The sequence below is a fragment of the Corvus kubaryi genome, unplaced genomic scaffold (genome assembly GCF_017639235.1).
Source record: "Corvus kubaryi isolate FWS band 111438036 unplaced genomic scaffold, C.kubaryi_AGA036_p1.0 65025, whole genome shotgun sequence".
NCBI lineage: Eukaryota > Metazoa > Chordata > Aves > Passeriformes > Corvidae > Corvus > Corvus kubaryi.
The window spans coordinates 43,982-62,717 of NW_024581702.1; the positions used below are offsets into that span (position 1 = coordinate 43,982).

The 18,736-nt window shown below is 39.3% G+C and overlaps 1 protein-coding gene and 1 long non-coding RNA gene across 4 annotated transcripts in view; both read right to left on the bottom strand.

Moving 5' to 3' along the window:
* Positions 1 to 2,679: 2,679 nt before the first annotated feature.
* On the bottom strand, positions 2,680 to 11,988 carry LOC121672883. Its single transcript, XR_006019072.1, has 2 exons — positions 8,970 to 11,988; positions 2,680 to 6,020 (listed from the first exon to the last, which is right to left on the bottom strand). It is a non-coding gene; the product is annotated as an uncharacterized LOC121672883 (long non-coding RNA).
* A 50-nt stretch (positions 11,989 to 12,038) lies between these two features.
* Positions 12,039 to 18,736, bottom strand: part of LOC121672882 (CD109 antigen-like) — a 70,687-nt gene continuing 63,989 nt past the window's right edge. For all 3 annotated transcript variants that reach the window (XM_042045782.1, XM_042045781.1, XM_042045783.1), the window contains 2 exons: positions 18,499 to 18,601; positions 12,039 to 16,162 (listed from right to left, as the gene is read on the bottom strand). In XM_042045782.1, coding sequence (XP_041901716.1) covers positions 15,972 to 16,162; positions 18,499 to 18,601 — 294 coding nt within the window. In that variant the 3' untranslated portion in view covers positions 12,039 to 15,971. The remainder of the gene's footprint in view (positions 16,163 to 18,498; positions 18,602 to 18,736) is intronic.

Below are 18,736 nucleotides of genomic sequence, written 5' to 3' on the forward strand. Positions count from 1 at the left end.
GTCCACAATATAGAATTTTTGAATTTTCAGGGTCTCTAACAACACTTAATGATCTAAGGCTGTTATAGAGGAAAGAGTCCCTCCTGCTGGTTCTATATCACGCTCTCAGCCCAGCAGTGTCTCCAGGTCACCTCATTTTGCACTGGAACCTGACCAGTGCAATAAAGAAAACATCACTAACTTTGCAAGTTAAAAATACTAATTTCTAAAAAAAATTTAACTTACTAAGAGGCTATATATTTCATTTTTCTGGAATTGTAACTGGCAGAATGTTGCCCAGGAGGGAAGCATGGTTCATGAGCTAGATGGCAAGTCTCATGCCTCCCTGAAAGGAAGACTGTGAACAGAGCTCATCAGTCTGAATAACCACTATGCCAGCACCTCATCTAGAAGCCTCAGAAGTTAAAAATTTCTGAGTGCTCCTAAGCTCCTCTGGCATGCCTGGGAATTAAGGGTGCCCAGAATCTCTGGATGAATCTCTGTGTACCATGACAATTTGATCCACTGTCATCTGGAGAACACACCACCCTTCCCACTGAGTGGCCAAGGCTGATATTTGGCTTGCTGGAACCATTTAATGTGTTAAACAAGTTTTATTGCTAGGCATTCTTTAACATTGGAAAAAATTAATAGACTCAGTCATTCAATATGTTATGAAGCAAAAATGCTGTTTTTCGAGGTAAGTGATGATACTTCATATGAGTTCAGGAAGAAAGAAAGAAATTCTGTAACATCAGTCTGTATATTCAGTTTATCAATTCTAAGCAATGGGTCATTGCTATGATCAACAGACATAAAGACTCCTGAAAAAAATTAGTTGCCTTTCATCACAACACTTGCAGCTAAGTTTTTCTAATGTGTTCAAGTTTCTTTTGCTATCTCCCTTCTTAACAGTTAAACTTTTCTCAGTCTGTTTTTCAGTCTACAGACAGCTGAAGTGAAGGACTATTTTACCAGACAGTGTGCATAGTGCCAAACCGATTTTCAGCACACTTTAAGTATATTCATATTGTGGGAGTCAGTGAGAAAGTCTGTGTGCAAGAAAATCCAGTTTGCTTTAGCAAATCCATAACATTAGTCCTGCAATGCGATCCATGTGATTACTAGCACGGATGGAAACATTTTGTTGTGCAGGGACTAAATGGAGTTAGAAATCTTAATTTAACACTACCTCATTCACACTCTCGAGAAGTCACATCATGGTGTTATGTGATATTGATACAAGATGAGAATTTAAACCAGTTTCTAACATACAGTTCATCAACAGTTTGACTGAAGCTGCTTTTTGACAGCAACATATGCATCTGCTAATATCAAAGGTGTTCTTCATTGTTTTATGAGTTTGGAGCCCTGAAACCGGAATTTTAAGAACTGATAAACACATACTAAGCCAAAATCAGCTGTTTCTCCTTGGGAGGTTTTGGGCTTAAGGTTTTGGTTTTCAGTAGCTCTTTTTTCTGAAGCAACTAACTCAATATTGCCTCTCACCAGAATCCAAAGCTTGGTTTTTGTTTGAATGCCACTTTTTACAATTTTTTATGACTTTGGTGCAAATCTTGATCTATTTGAGGCTTTTAGCAACAACAAAAATTTTGGTTTGTCATAAGACATGACTTTGGACTATATAGTTTCTTGACCCAGAGTCCAGAAATTTAAAAAACATTTTTGTGAAAAAATTTCATTAATCCTCAATTCAAATTTCTGTTCCATAGAAAATCACTCCATAAGAGGATAACTGTAGCTGCATTTTTAAGTATATATTGGAAGATGAAGATTTCATGTGGTGTAAATCTTAAAATTCAATCTTTTACCCAACAGGTGTGTTTAGGTCTCCATCATAGCAGACATTGTCTAATTCATAACAAGAGAAATATGCACTACCATAACTGGACTCTTTGAGGTGATATATTGAGAAAAATAGTATTTTTTTCAATATCATCAAAAGGGTTCAGGGAAGTACAAATACACACACCCCCCCCACACACACCACTCCTCCACCTCTGCCCTCCACCAAGGTTCAGAAATATCAAAGACTAAATCAGTGATGAGTTTTATTTTTCTTAAAACATTTTTATTAAATGAGGTCAGGAAGATCATTTAAGGAAAACCATCACAGCTCGGTGAATCTGGAATATTTGAGTCAAATCTGAAACTCAGCTCACTGAAATTTCCAATCTTCTGCTAGGTGAGTTAGACTTTTCTACAATTCCAGCAAAGTTTTATGGTCTTTTCCCTAGCTTTTTGAATTACAAGTTTTACAGAGTGAAATCATTGCCATAAAGTGCTGAATTATCACATTGCAAAGATATGTAGTGCACTCATCAGAAAACGCTCTCAAAACAGAAATCTCTCAAGAAAATCTTAGTTTGAAGGTTCACATTCAGCATCAAAACTGAAAGGAAGTGAAAGGCAAAACCAAGAAGTTCTGAGAAATTTCTGCAGCTATCTCCTAGAATTATATCAACATGATCAATATTCCTTCTTTTCTCCCAACGTGCTGGCAATAATAAACCTCGGGCCCAAACAGCTTCCTGAGCCATCTTGAATTCTCAGCACTGGAAGCTCAGGAGGCCCTTGTGCTTGTGGCTTTGCTTGGCAGATAAAACATCCTTTCTAATGTGCATTCACATCTTCCTTATTTTCCTGTTGTTTCAAAATTCAACCCTTTCAAACAAATGCTCAGCTTTTGCAACACTTTTTAATAGACCTCCCAGCTGTGAAAAAGTACAAAATTATCAAAGCATGAACTATCAAAAATACTATCTGCTAATTCCAAAGGTTCATACACACCACATACCGCATACAGAATGGTACATAAAGCATTCTGAAGTACAGCAGATAAGCACCTATCGTTTTTAGCGAGACGCCATTGTACGTAACTCGTAACTCAGACCCAAACATTTCCCACTATGGTTGGCTGATAAAGATTTTCCCAGTCCTGAAATACTTTGCTTCCTAAGGCCTTGCAATGAGGTCAGTCTCTTGGAGGCATCCAACTGTTGGCTTTATTCCAGTATTCGGCAACACACATGCCTAAGGTGCAGGAGCTCTCTGGAGCTAACTCCAAACTGAGTTGCTTTATCACCCCTTCTCAAGCTGCAAAAAGTCAAGTACTAAACCACTGAAGAAATTGCACTGTTCTGATATTTCCAAATTTCAGAAAAGAAGCTTGGTGACTTCAATGAAGTTCAGGTTTGATTCAAATTTTCCAGTGTTCTTAAATTTTGGATTGTTTCTGTCTCCTTACCACCCCCATCATTCTTCTGGACCTCCTCCATTTCTGAATCACCTTCTGCATGGCAAGGCAGTTCCAGAATACTGTGGTCATCCATTATATTTGTGAAGACAGTATTAGTCAAAGAGGAGATGGAGCCAGAAATTTTAGGGTGCTTTTAATTTCTTACATTTCTCAGGTTTTTTTGTGTGACTTTTTCACTCTCAGGTTCTGCACAAAGGAGATGGAACACCAACTATCCAAAAGGGAGAAAAGCTAATCAGGGTAGTGACACATTCATTTAATTAATGTTTTCCTTTCAAAAGCACAACAATTACATCCGCAGGGCTTTGACATTCAACTACATTAAAACCCTACTATTTTCCATGGAGAAAATAGAATGTAATGATGAAACTTCTTTTATGAATAGTATTTCTTTTTAAATCCATTTTAATTATATTTCCAGAATAACTATTTAGTTACATCGGGGAGAAATAAAAACAAAGGAAGGCTTTTTTAAAACATTTACAAGGAAGCAATCTCTCATCCCCAAATTTGCATTTACTTCAAAATTTTATGGCTGAACTCAAATCCCATCACAGTCCTTCCACTGAACCTTAAAATCAATCATGACACCACTACAGGTCCTAATCAAAGTAGTCCTAATGGTCTTTACATGCCTTTAAAGCACCTGCCGTGCAAAGCAGGAAAAGCCCCAATTAATTACACAGTAAAAGTCAGTTCATAGTTGTGGATGCTTTGTAGCTTTAATGAGATTCAAAGACAAGATGCAAGGATTTGGTTCAGAATTTTGTCTTCACCAGGGCTCTACCAGACACATACTACGAATCAAGATTGATCTCCCTGCTGCTTTGTAGTTGTCACACTATTTCCTCATGTCCCTTCATCTGTCCAGATCCTTCTGTGTCCTCCGTGTTCCATGTGTTGACAGGGAGTTTTCTGGAGTAGGGACAGTCGTTTTCTCCATGATTGAATGACACCTGGCACAGGTGGGTCAGGACCACTGAGCAGGACTTCTCAGGTGTCCCAGCTAGCACTCAATGCAATCAGTGGCAAGAGGACGTGCACCAGGTCCTGACCTAGCTGAGCATGCTAAAGTGACAATCGCTTCTCCACCACACTGTTCGAAATTGGACATTTTGTGCCCATGCCTGAAGTTTCACATTAGTTTAGCACCTGAAAGGTTTTCCAGAAGGTTGATCTGAAGCGGAACCTGTTTTCAGAAAATCTGTTTAGAAAATTAGTACATCAGTTACAATCACATACAGGAGATTTTTCAAAAGGGGAATTTGTTCCTCGTGGCATCTGGGGACTAAAATGTTTCCTGAGCTTTTGAAGATATTCTCTTTGTTTGCAAAATCTTTTAACAAATATATCTGGTATACTTTGTTGGATATGCTTTCCTAAAACCAGTTATAAATTCTATCTATAATTAAATTTAAAAGAAAAACCTGTTTAAAAAAGTCTTTGGGTACTGAACTGCATGTCCTTAATTTAATTAAGGGATATAATTTTGTATTAGGATTCTACACAAGACTTACTGAAATACTTGCAGATCATCTGGAAGATTGAAAGGAAACTTGGTAAGTTCCTGCGGCTTTGGAACCTTGTAATAGGACGGGTTAGGCATAGGATCCAGTGGAAACAGACAGTGGCTAAACATGTACTTTCTCCAAACTGCTAGCATTTTCCAAATAAGCTAAAAAAATGGGATTTTAAATCACAAATTAAATTAAAACCTCTTCTGCCTGAGCATTAACCTCCTTCATAAAAGATGGTGGTACATAAGCTTTGTTTGCTTTGCTGTAAATAACAAAAGAAAAAATAATCTAACAGTGTAGTAATTTAATTTTTCTACCTCCTTTATTTTCTCTGCTTAACTCATGTATGAAAAGACTTGCACAAAAACTGACTGCTCTAATAAAACCAGATAAAATCTAATACGGCATGCTGAGGGCTGAGGAGAACAACTAGAATTACACCAAGCTCTTTGTTGGCATCAGGAGAAAAAGGATTAAAAATACCTTTTGTCACCTGTTTTCAAACCCTGCCAGGCTCACCCACTAGGCATTATGTCAATAATGTTATGTCAATACTGTGTGTGCAAATTTTTTTCATTTTGCCTATTGGCAAATTTTTTTCTAATCTGAACTTACCAGTAAGCTCTTATACTTAGGTCACTAAAGATCAGTGAGCTCATTTTCAAAGGAGCAGATCATTTACAGCTCCCTGGATCTCAGGGATTTTCAGAAACCAAGAACTGAAACTCATCTGTATTTCTGATTCTGAAATATTCAATGTAAATACTTGAAGGCAGCCTAAAAAATCAAAATATGTACAGCTGGTGGACGAGCATTACATCAGGACTTTGAAAAGGTGCCTCAGCTGAGACTCCGTGGTGGCCTCCAAAGAAAATTCCATGCCTGACTCTGTCTGTGCTCTGTGTGCTGCAAGGCTTGCACTCACTTGTGCTAGTGATTACTGCCTTCACCAAGAACAAAAAATTTTTTAAAAAATTAATAGCACAGCAGCTGACTTTTTAAATTGATGCAATCAACTGTTTTCCCAGACAGTAAAGCTAAAATGACTCAAGGGCAGCATTGGCTGTATGGTATTTGCTGTGACCCAGCATCATGGCTTCTTTCAGAGGATCAGCACCCCAGAAGAATGGAAATACAGAAAGTATCAAATGAGTGTGCATACCTTGTCAACATTTATTTGGAGATGCTGAGATGAACTGCCAGGATATCAGACATACATCACTGAGCATTTCTGTAAATTGAATCTGCAAGGTGTAATCAAACATCACAGCTGTAACCAGCACAGTCACAAACACAACATTTAAATCTCTTTATAATGATGAGGAGCTGGGTGTTGAAATCTAGAAACCTAAGATATTATTTGGACTGACCTTAGGAACAGCCTGGGAGAACAGCACCTGTAGCACGTTTATGCAACTCCAATCTCTATTTAGGTTACCTGGTCACAATTATTTGTTTCTAGACAACCCCTAAAAGACTCAAAAATTCAGATCACTGTGTCTGTCAGCCCTTCTTACAGGACACCTGATCCTCTACTTTCTAATGACGCCTTTTCAAGAATTACTTTCATTCTGCACATACTATAAACCTTATTATAAATCAGAAATCAAATCAGTTACTTTTGGAGGGAATTATGGCCTAGATTTTCATAATCACCACATAACTCCTCTATAACTCCAGTAAATTCAAAGTTTTTCAGCACTTCCCTTAGCATCAGCAGAAAGTTACACCTCGTGCATTTCAGTAAGTCTCTTGTAAAAACTGTCCAGTGCTGTGTGATAGCAGTAGAGCTTGCAGACATCAGCTCATAAGAAAACAGGTCCAGGAAGGACATCAAGAGATTACTTATTCCATCTCCACCACCTAGACAGTCTCACACAGATCTGGGTCATTATTAGAAGGTGTTTGGCTAACTTGCTCTTCTTTCTGAAGAAAGAAGCAGGCTGTCTCCCACAGCAGCCTGCCCCACAGTTTGTTTCTCCTATTAGAAAAGTTCTCCCTGTTGTTTGAACTGAAACTTTCTTTCTGCAATTTAATCACCTGGTTCTAATCTTACCTATTATGGTCACAATTAAATAATTATTCTCCTTAATTTTCAAGGGTTTGCAAAATAGCTAGACATAGCTGAGAGAGAAATACCTTATCCACAGCCCGACCTCCCCAAGATTCAAGGAACCCTAATTCATTCAATCTTCCCATGGTGGCTGAGCTTCCTAGACAATTCTTGTTCTCTGCACGCAGAAGCCCCACAGCCAGAGCACTGGTTTCCTGTCACAGACTTCAACAAAGCACAGCCAGTAGCTTTGAAGGGCATCATATGTCTCCCAAGTGTACTCTTTGTTTATGCATCAGACTCTGTTTGCCTTTTTGCACTGCAGCCTGTCGTCATTGACTCTCTGCAGTTGTTTACAGCAGCGTGTTCTGCTCCTGAACATCCCTCACAGAGCCATCCACACTGCATGGGACATGGAGCAAGAGGTTTGTGTTCAGGCCAATAAAATGCAACTTGAATACACATAGGAATGTTTTGTGACCTGTGAAACAAGATGTGTACTGTCAGCCTGCAGAGTCAGTTTTGCTGCCCCTAGCACAGAATACTGATCTATACATTGATCCAGCACCAACAGTCCAACATTATTCTCAATAAAGTTTTGCTCCTTCTCCCGCTCTTGCCTTCCTTCTTCCACACAGTCATCTTTCCTTGTATCTCTCAGACAGACTCACATCCCACTGCCAAAGGTATGTTTTGGCCAGAGACCAGGCACAGAGGCTGGCTGCTTCCCCAGGTGGGAGACAGCCACTCTCGTCCCTGGGCGTTGGGGTGAGACTGTGCAAACAAGTGCTCTCTGCCAGGCAGTTCCTGCTCCAGGCAGCTGCCTTTGTTCACTGCCCCTCTCCTTGTGACCTCGTGCCTGATGCTTCCCAGTTCTGCTAGCAGTTCACGTAACTTGTTTTCAATCACCTCCAAGGAAAATGGCTATGTTCAAACCTCCTGCAAGCCAGATGTGCCCCACTGGCTGCCAGGTGAAATCTTTTAATCTAGAGGGACTTGGAGTTTAGGATTGCATTAGAGAGTGTTCCTGCATACAACCTTGTGCAGCATTATCCCAGCTCTACTTCTTGAAAAAGCAGAAGAATAAAGTCATTATGAATGAGTGGAAAAAGAATGAAACCAGAGAAGCAGCTGAGGCAGAGCTGTGTCAGTCACAACAGGCTTTGTTTTCCCTATAATGTGGAGTCTCATACTCCTTTGGTGAGAGGTACCACTTTGAGACCACACGCTGAGCTTCCTCACAAAGAATTCACACCTTTTTTTTTTTTGCTTCTCCTGTATCCTGTAATAAAAGTCTTTCAGACTGTGGTTGGTCTCTGTGTATTGGAAAAATGGTGGATGGAGTTGAGAAAGGAACCATGAAAGCTGTAGCATTCAATCTTAAGTGGAGCAAGCAGAGTATGTAGCAATGGGAAAATCACTCCTTACAACTGTCTCACTAAAACTTCATGTTGTTAAATAGTAAAAGTGTTCATGTTTTCATTATTCTAACTAAGATTCTATTAAAATCAGGAACAGAAAAACAAGACCTAAGCTGCATGTGAACAACTGATCAAGGACAATGATCATCCACACAAACAAGACACATTTATCATATTGACTCCCATCTAACATCCAGCCACCCCACCCTTAAATAATCACTACGGGGATGATACATAGTTCATGCCTGAAATCAAAGTGTGAACTATAAGGGAAAAATCATATGGCACCTCTCTGATACATGCTCTTGTACTGAACTTAGAATGCAAAGTACAGAGAGAGCTCTGGCTTAATTAGCTGCCCACTGAGCTAGAGTTGGCTGCTATCTATTTTCTGCGCATGAAAACACAGAGCTTTGTTAGTATATTATTTCCACGTGTTTATATTGCCATCCCTGCTCCTTGATCCAGCATTTTAAATGAGCATTCCTGTCTAAAAAAAAATATAACAGAATGTCTATCCCCTTACCTAAAATATCCCTCAGCTCAGTCCTCCCTTTCCATCAGTGTGAGCCAGAAAAATCCTCAGGGAAATCCATACAGTCTCCCTGGTAGGCAGCTGTTGAAAATCAGATCAAGATGCTCTTATGTCGTTTTATTCCTCTTTATTAGGGATATGATTTCTCATCCTTTGCTTCAGTCATATTAAAATCCTCACTTACCTAAGTAGCCGTGCCTAAGATCGTGGCTGATTTCAAGACATGGACACCCAGCTAGGGCCAGACTGGCGTGCGCTGCCACAGCACAGGGAGCAGGGTACTGCGGTCTGAGCGTGAGCACCACCACCAAGCACATCCTCTGCTCACGGCTCTTCTAAAGGTGTCCAAGGCTCAGGAGAAAGATGAGTCACCACTTATGCACTACTTACACATGCATCTGCCTGACACTTCATGTGTCGGAAGAGATGGTATGTCTGCACCGGTATTTACACTTAAGCTCTGCTTGCCTCTTCATTTTACCTAGTTGCTTGCTCCAAAACCACTACTAGAGACTGGTCCATCATCAGAACATCTCATGTTCCAAATTTGCTTTATTTAGGACTATTATCAATATTGAAACAGAAAAAAATTATGAGAGAAAGCCTTACTACAGTCTATCCACTGTTCCTCCTCATCCACACAGCCCATCCTCTTACCATAGAAAGCTATTAGGTTGGTTAAGGATTATTTCAGCTTCATAAATCTGTGCTGACAAGTCTTAAGTGTTTTTATTCATCCTGAGTTTGAGTTGATAGCTAATTCTCCATGAGACCAAAGATTTTAGTCTTTACAGGCCATAAAGGCTCTGAAGGAAACGGTAGATCTGTGAGACGTGGGAACAGAAATGGCTACTGAACTTACGGGCAAGATGGTGAGGGGACAGGGCAAAAGAGGTAAGTGAGGCTGAGCAGATCCTGACTTCTGAGTTGAAATGGGCCAGGAAGCTCTTTCAAGGGCAGGCAAGAGGAACAGCAAGAGAATTGTAAGGAAAATTAGGAAAAGACAGTGTAATGGAGACAAAATTCTAAACCATGAAAAACGGCTGTGGAAATAGCAGATCACCTGAAAAAAAGTTCTGCACATCAATTCAATTACGTTTGTGTAAAGTATTTTGGCATAAAAATTTCTTGGTGCTCTTTTACTTCCACTTCAGCAATTAGCTGTGTCTGAAGGATTTGCTCCTGTTCACACAAGAGCACAGTTGCTGATATTCTCCATGACCACAAGGGGCCTACCGGAACTGAGCTCATCACATAACATGATTATGCTACATCTGTTACAGATACCAGAGAACTTTGCAATAACTCCATGTTGAACAAAATAATAGACTTTTAAAATGAGTGACCTTAGTCACACAAGTCCCAAACAGTGACCTGCAGATTCACTGTTTACAGCCTGGCCAGGGAAGCCACTGCTGTAAAACTTTTGTAAAATTTTATTTATATTATTAAATTCTGAGCTTTAAAACACAGATGAGCCAACCTCTAAAAAGTGCTCAGGATGGGTAGTGGTCAGCAGTGCACAGAAACTGCGATCTACTATAAGTAGCTGCATTGTTAAACAAGCAAACATTAGACATATATTATTAAAAGTCATCTTTAATAGCATTTAAAAATAGCTATTGCAAACTTTATTTGAAGAAAAATAAACAATTCACTATCTTCTAAAGTCCTTTGAAACAGTCAATTTCCTTAACATTTGCTTTATTACTTGAAAAGAGAAGCTATTTGCATAGCTGGCATGTTAGTTCACCTCTGTTTGCTCAAAACAGCTCATAAAAGCTCTCTTTTTCTACCATTTCTGATTTGATCAGAAGTGGAAATGTGAATGATGATCCTAACTTAGATCAAACTGGGTATCTGACTATGTCTCAAGGCAGTCAAGAATTTTAGTTCTAATTGTTTAAGGCTTGACATGGAAAGAGATGTGCCAGTCAGTAAGATCTTACACCTGCTTATGTACTTCCACTGAGCCAGCTTTTTTTTTTTTCTTCTTCTTTGTATTTAGTATCCCACACAACCTAACAAAACTAAAAACCACAACAAAAAAACCTAGTTCATAAAAAACATTATAGGATCTAAGCAAGGCTGATGAAGTTTTTGGGTAGCTACTAAGAAATACAATGAATTATTTGAGATAAATCTTAAACTGGACTACTGGTGACTCAAATGCAGCACATAAGGAATTAATGCTCATACCTATCTGAAAACAATCTATCTATAGGAAAAACAATCATTAGATTAATCAAATACAGCACACTATCAGCCTTTATTGCCTAGAATAGCAATAGTGCAATGGCATTTCCATTTGGCACACAGAAATACAATAAACTGAATAAGAAACAACATGGAAGTGAAATATTTTGATAAGGGGGAAAGGAAACAACTGCTGTTGTATTTTATAAATAAATTAGGCATCTAATTTCAAAATCTTCAAATCACATAGAGATGGTTCACTGCATACAGACTTATGGTAGAAGAAATGTTATAACAAAAATAGTATTAGTCATTAGAATTAAAATTGAATCCTCTTTCTTAGCGTTTTAGATAGAAAAATTACACCATTAGGCACTAGCTGCTTTCTAATATATTCTTTCCTAAAAACAGAACATTACACAGCGCTGTTGGTTTGGGCATTTTGTGAAGATCTTGGTTTATGCACATACATTGCACACTGTAGCACACTGCAGCCTATAATGGCTATGTATACGCATATGCTTTCTGCAGGATTCAGCTAAAATCAAATATTGTCAATATGCATACCAACTTGAACAACATATTCAGTAATATTCCTAGGATAATATTTTGAAAACTGAGTAAAACCGACTTTTGCTTCTTAGGTTTGATTGTCAACAGTGATTTTCAAGGCAAAAGAGAGGCCTGTAACAGAAGGACATGGAATTGTTGGAGCAAGTCCAGAGGGCCATGAAACTGATGAGGAGTGGAGCACTTCCCCTGTGAAGACAGACTGGGAAAGTTGGGACTGTTCACCTGGAGAAGGTTGTGTGGCAATCTCATAGCAACCTTCCAGTGTCTGGAGGGGCCCTACAGGGAAGCAAGAGAGGGATTCTTTTGTCAGAAACTGTAGTAACAGGACAAGGAGTAATGACTTCAAACAAAGAAGGGAAACTTAGGTTAGATATTAGGGAGTTTTTTACTGTGAGGATATTGAGACACTGGAACAGATTGCCCAGGGAGGTCGTGGATGCCCCAACCCTGGCAGTGTTCAAGGCCAGGCTGGATAAGGCCTTGAGCAACCTGGTCTAGTGGGAGATGTCCCTGCCCATGGCAGAGGGGCTGGGACTAGATGATCTGGAACATCCATTCCAACCCCTTCACATTCTGTGATTCTATAAACACTGGATCTGGCCCTCATGCTTCTCCTGCACCAGTCTGGCATTTCCCCCTTTTATCATGCCACTGATGTGCACAAGCCACAAGCTCCTGCTTGTGATGTGAACAGGAGCATGTGGTATGGAAGCAAACTGGGAATACCTGCACTGCTTGTGTTTGACACTAGTGCCAGGGGAGTTCTAGATTGAATATTAGGAAAAATTTCTTCACTGTTAAGCATCATAACAGGCTGCCAATGGAAGAAGCGGTGTCACCATCCCTGGAGGTATTTAGAAGGCATGTAGATGTGGCGCTTGGAGACACAGTTAGTGGTGGACTTGGCAATGCTAGCTTAATGATTGGACCCAATGATTTTAAAGGTCTTTTCCAACATAAATGATTCTATGGTGGTGCCATGCTGGGAACTAAACCAGCCACAGAGCTGGCCCAGCATGCAGACTGTGAAGTGCTCTAAACCTGTTAAGTAACACTCATTCCCTGTTCTGTAAAACAGCATCTAGTATAGATGAACTCTAAATGACACCCACATTAAAACCTGTAGAGGAAATCTCAGCCAGGATCATGGATGACAGCAGAAGTAGAATTTGGGGGGAATACCTTTAAAATGCTTTATAGTTCAGTTTTGGACTCAGTCCTAGCCCTGGACAGACCATGTCCACTGACATGGCTGAAAAGGGCATGGGAAGTACCAGAGCACATTCAGATTTCAATGAAACAGCAGAAATGTTCAGGCAATACAACATGAAGGCTTCACCACAAAACACCTTTACCTGACTGTTTTTAGCATCACTCCTTAAAGCTCCTTGTAGACCTTGTTGCTAAAGAGTTCAAAAACATCTTTTGCTACAAGATTTCCTATTAACTTCGCTGTGAGCATGGCCCCCCTAACATCCAAAACGGATGTTATGAAGCAATGGGGATAATAAATATGCTGAGCATTTGTGTAAAGGTTCCCACACAATGATGAGGAAAGAAAAGAAGTCACTATGCCAAATAATATTCCATTTCTGCTGCTCCATTCACTGCCAACACAGCATAAATTTTATCTTCTGCAACTCAAAGCACCAGCCACTACTGCAAAGTGACTGAAGGCACTGATGCAGGAATGTTAAAGGCCACCTGGTGTAAACATTTGTTTGAAGTCATACAATGTACATTGTTCTTTTAAAATAGCTTGATACAGATGCAGATTTGGATGTCTGCTATAATATGCCTGCTGTAGAGAAAAAAGTAAAATAAAAGAGGATGTTTATTCACTGACTCCAGCAATTTCCCTGACATGGTGCATTATGACTGATAGCTCTTAATATAGTGTGCAAGGAAGCCAAAAGTCGTTTAAAAACATGTGTTGTTTGTCTCAAAAACAAATGTAAGGGAATACTAGTAAAAGCTGCACTGTCCAAAACTCAACTAAGCAATTTAAATCCGTTTTTCTTGGAGGATATTCAGGACGATTGGACTGCATGCAAAACAGAACTAATTTATTCCTACTATCTACTGCAAAGGAGTAATTTATCTCCACCTTTATCCTACGATTAATCAGGTACCAATGTGCCTATTAGAAGCTCTGCTGGAAGTATGCGAGCTTTGGGCTCTTGAAATTATATTAAAGGGAGGCAAATGATGTGTCAAGTCTGCTGTTCTCAAAGACAAGAGAAGACCAACTTTCATAGGTCACAAGAAATCAAACCCACAGCAAAACACATCCCAGTTCAGATGAGAATTTTTTCCGTATCTTACACTTGGCACAGTTTGATCTAGGCTCCCATAAATGAATAAAGGATTTGAGATGCAGAGATGTTTTTTAAGTCTGTTATCTTCATTTCTCTTAGCTCTGGACCCACGTAACCAAGTTACATGGCTTACAGAGGGTGAGACCCTGCTCACTGACGAAGCAGTGTGTTTGGCTTCAATAAATACATTACTTCATGTGGGTTAGAGCAGCACACACTGCTCAGGCACTAATTAACTACTCAAAAGGCTAAATCCAAAACACACCAAGGACAAGTAAAACGCATTGAATGGGCCATGAATAACCAGGCCTAAGCGCTGCCTCAGAAATAGGACAGAACCCCAAGTTTGTGAAAAACATTGCAAATTCCAAAAACAGGTGAAGTAAAACAAATAACCCCATCTAAACTAGTTCTGCAGTTAAAATCTATACATTGGTATTAGAAGGCACTCGCAGTTCAGGAAGTTCAGGCCTCTTCCCATGCTACTATGCAAATTTTCCTTTGTGAACAATTATAGATGAGCATAAATACAAAAATATACATTTTAAGCAGTAGCAAAAATTGAATAAAATTAGAAATTTCTCAAGGAAAGTGGCTGCCATATTATTACATGTGCACAAAAACACACTCCGTCTCAAAAAGTATGAAAGAAAGGAAATCAATAGAAATTATAATTTCCACCTCTTTTAGTCAGCATGACAGCTATTAACTTCATTTTAGTAACTATGAGTGTAACAGCTTGGTTGCTTTATCAAAAAGAAGTAAGCATTAGATATTACAGGTAGTGTTCAAGAAGGACAGATTGGCTGCCAGACAGGGAAGGCATTCATACACTCACTCAGGGGCAATAAGCTCCCAAGCTCACACATTTCCGTATCCACAGAGATCTCTAATTCTCTCCATGTGCAAAGAGCAGGTTTGGGTGTAAAACTGCCTGCTACTTTTCACCATCCCTCTCCTCCATTCCATTTCAGCAGAGCACTTGAGCACACATAGATGCGCTTAAAGTTAAGCAAGCATGTGAATTGTTTGGCTGGACTGAATGCTTATGCAGCCCATGCCTCCTAAAAGCCTCTCCCACCACCAGCAACAGGGTGCACATCCAGGGCCACCAACTCACATGGCACTGAGAGCAGTAAACAACTGTTTGGGTTTATGCCACTCGAACTGTTGACAAGATGACACTGAAAGCGCAAGACAAAAATGATGCCCCAGAGTGACATTTCTAGAAGACATCCAAAAACCAGAACACGTTCAAAGCAACCTTCCTTCATCTGGCCATAAATATATGCCAGCTGACACCAGCATTCTCATATGGAAGAAGAATTGCATTTGTTTCTGTATAACCCTGGAAAAATGAAGTCTGAAAAACACTCTTTGATGCATTTACAGTAAAAAGCCTTTCAGAGTAAAATGCATGAGAACATCCTGAGGCCTTATTTTCAAGCAGGATTAGCTTAGGAATTGACAAAAAAATCCACCTTCTCTCTAATTATTAAAAAAAAAGAAGACTGACAACTTTCTGGAGCATTCAGCAGTTTGTAAATGCAGTACTTTTTGGCTCTTGGATCTGCTCTGAAGCCAGCTCCTCCTTTTTTTTTTTCATATTATGTCCCATGAGAGCACACAGAGAAATTCAGTATTAATTTTAAGTGTCACATCTTCAGAACAGAACAAAGTGAGCTCTGATACCAAGCTCCTATCATTGCTTATCAATACCCTAATGGAGAAGCAGATAGTGTTTTGGAAAAGCATGGTAAACTAACATGCATCCCTAAAAAACAAGCACAGCTGGGGTAAAAACAAAGTGGGAATATGGAGCTAAGTTTACATTTTATCACACTGCTTTCTCAGTAATTCTGTGCTTCTTCAGAAAATAAGTTCAGTATGAAACTACCACTTGGAAAGGTTTTCCCAGCAGACACTTAAAGAAGTTTTCTGGCACAGCCAGAAATTTACCATATGGGCCAGCCCAGTTCTCCCTGAACACAGCAGGAGTTTGGTCATGATAATCACTAAAGATGGGCTGGTATCTGAACATAAAATTTTCTTTGGATAATTTATGGAAACCTTAGATGTGAAACATAATCGGTTTCCTTTTACAGCACCCAACTGCACAGGAAGTTTACATGAAGGACAAAGAGCACACAGAACAAGGAGGCCAATGAAGAGTGCTGAAGCAAGGCTGCAGAACCATCTCGGTGGCAAAGGTTGCAGTCGTTTTCACAGAAGTCACAAGAGGTTATACTTTGCATTACTTCTGAATTATAGCTTCTCACTGCTCTTCTCCCTGTTCAGAAAAGTTAGTTAACGTTAGTTAATGAACTTTGAAAACTGACCAAGAACACAGCTTCAAAAAGGAATCACTTTTAAAGGATGCACTAAACTCTGATGCAGACTTCCTCATACTCTGCAAAACACTTCCCAGAGTTGGTATTTAGGCCCAGTCATTAAACTTTCTTCTTCACCCAGAACACCTCAATGTATTCGGACCAATGCTTGATGAAAGGCACACTCTCACAGACTCAATCGCAGCTATTAGACACATCTGTTCACAAACCTTGGACAAACCTTTTTAAAGGAATTTTGCCCCTACCTACATAACAAAGGAACTCAGATGCTTTACCTGGCAGTATGCTGGCTATAACAATAAGAGTGAGCTCTCTCCTAACTGATGCTTTCTCTCGCTATCATGTTTGGGAGCTTCCACTTCCTGAATCTGGGACTGCTTACCTCACCTAGGTCCTGCTCGTGTATTTTACTCTCCTGTTCCCCAAAGGGTTGCTACAGAGCCAGACTAGAAGTCTGACAAATCATACTCATTTCAGAAACATCACTGCATGGTAATTGCTCACAGAACAAGCTTTTGCAGTTTCCTACAGTGGCTTTTTTTCTTTTCTTCCTTCCAACTAGAGACCTTGCAACTTCTATTTTTAGTAGTAGCATTTTTAAACTGAAATGATATTCAGTTTCATTACAAGCCTCAGGATATTTAAAAAATATGTAATTTTATGGGCCAAAATGGTTACCCAACAGTGACACCTGACTACTTCTAAAAAGTGAGGTAAGAGAATACTGCTGTTCCGGCATCCAAGCCAGCTCTTACACCTATGCCAGTTGTGCTATCTGCCACAACGAAATCACATTTATCAATAAATGCCACAGCAGGAGACCTCTACACATTTCCTAGCTCTCAATATGACATGAATCTGACTGTCATCATCACATAAAATATATCCCTGTAGCTTGGGTCACCAACGACAACAGTGATGGAAAACAATAAATTAAAATCAAAGCACATGCCTGTATTAGACAGGATGGAGTTCTCCCAGAAGAACTCAGTCACGGCATACGTATATATGTTGACCAATAATGTATCTACGCTATATAGTAATAGGAATGGGGTCTTGTAAACTAATACTTGCACAAATAATTTCCTTGAAGTTAAAGAAACTGCAGCACCAGTTACATAACATGAATTTTGGTCCTTAATATTAATATTGCTAACTGAGAATTTATGGACTGAATTTATTTAAATACAATAAAAACTTACCTGTGACTTTACAATACACATATTTATTAGCCTATCTAATAGCATTCTTATACAAGATGTGGCCCTGAGCTCTTCTCCTAGGAACTGCAAATTCATTTCGGCCATAGATTCTACATCTTATGTGTTTCTCTCAAATAAAAACTTGCTGTAATTTTTTAAGCCACTAGCCCTTAAAACATGCTCTAATTAATGGTGAGTGTGCTTACAACGACCAATTTCCTATTTTACTTTAAAATTCTGTGAATGAACAAGAATTTCAGCCTATATAGATTAAATGTGATCATCTAGCTAAAGTAGCACACATATTTGGTTGTCTTTTGTACTGTGCTAAAAAAACATGAAAAAATTGTATTGTGCTAAAAAAATGTACAACTTTCTTATGCCTTATCTCAAACCAAGCCCAAATCCTTCATAATGTACCAGGTGGTTCATGCAATGAAAACCTAGTATCCTCTCCAGCAGCCTGTAATTTTTTCTTGCTTTTAATTTTGCCAAAGACCTTTGTACACTGTTGCCCATCTCTAAAACACATGCTACACATACAAAATACCAACTAAAAAAAAAAAAAAACACAAAACAACAACCAATAAAAAAAAAAAAAAAACCCAAAAAAAAAAACCCAAACCCCCCCGGGGGGGGGCCCCCCCCCCCCCAAAAAAAACCCCTTTGAAACTGTTTTTCCAATGTACACCTTTTTTAGGTAACAACAGAAGTCAAAACATTGGCATTTTCTCCAGTGAAGAACTCTTAGTTTAAGTAAGAAACAGATGGTAAAGCTACTCGAGAGGTTAATTATTAACTTGGTAAGTGAATCACAGTGAAGTTCCTGCTTCATTTTGACAGTTTTGGGAACACACTGGGCCAGAGTTTAGAACAACTGAGGAACCAACCCATTAGGACAACAGGTATGGGAAAACACTACTACTTGTTAGCAAATTGGGCATGTTCATGTCCAAAAAGACTACAGTTCAATGCAGCTTTCTCTTCACTAAAATTTCTCCTATTTCTACAAGAAAAAACTTTCTTTTAAACTTCTGAATAATTAAGTCCCATTTGAAATGACTGACACTTACTAGGTTCATAGTAATCCACTACAGTCACTGAAGCATCTTGGATATTTGCCACCTTGAAGTCTCTCACAGCTGGAATATCCACACAAACCTGTGTTTCGTTTAGCTAGAAAAAAAGAGAAACACCCTGAGAACCCTGGGGATGGTGGCTTCATGGAAGAGGTAAGGACTTTTAGCTTAGCAGTAGTCCATTTCTAAAGGCTTAAGAGTCAGGATGCATAGGAAGATGCTTATCTCATTT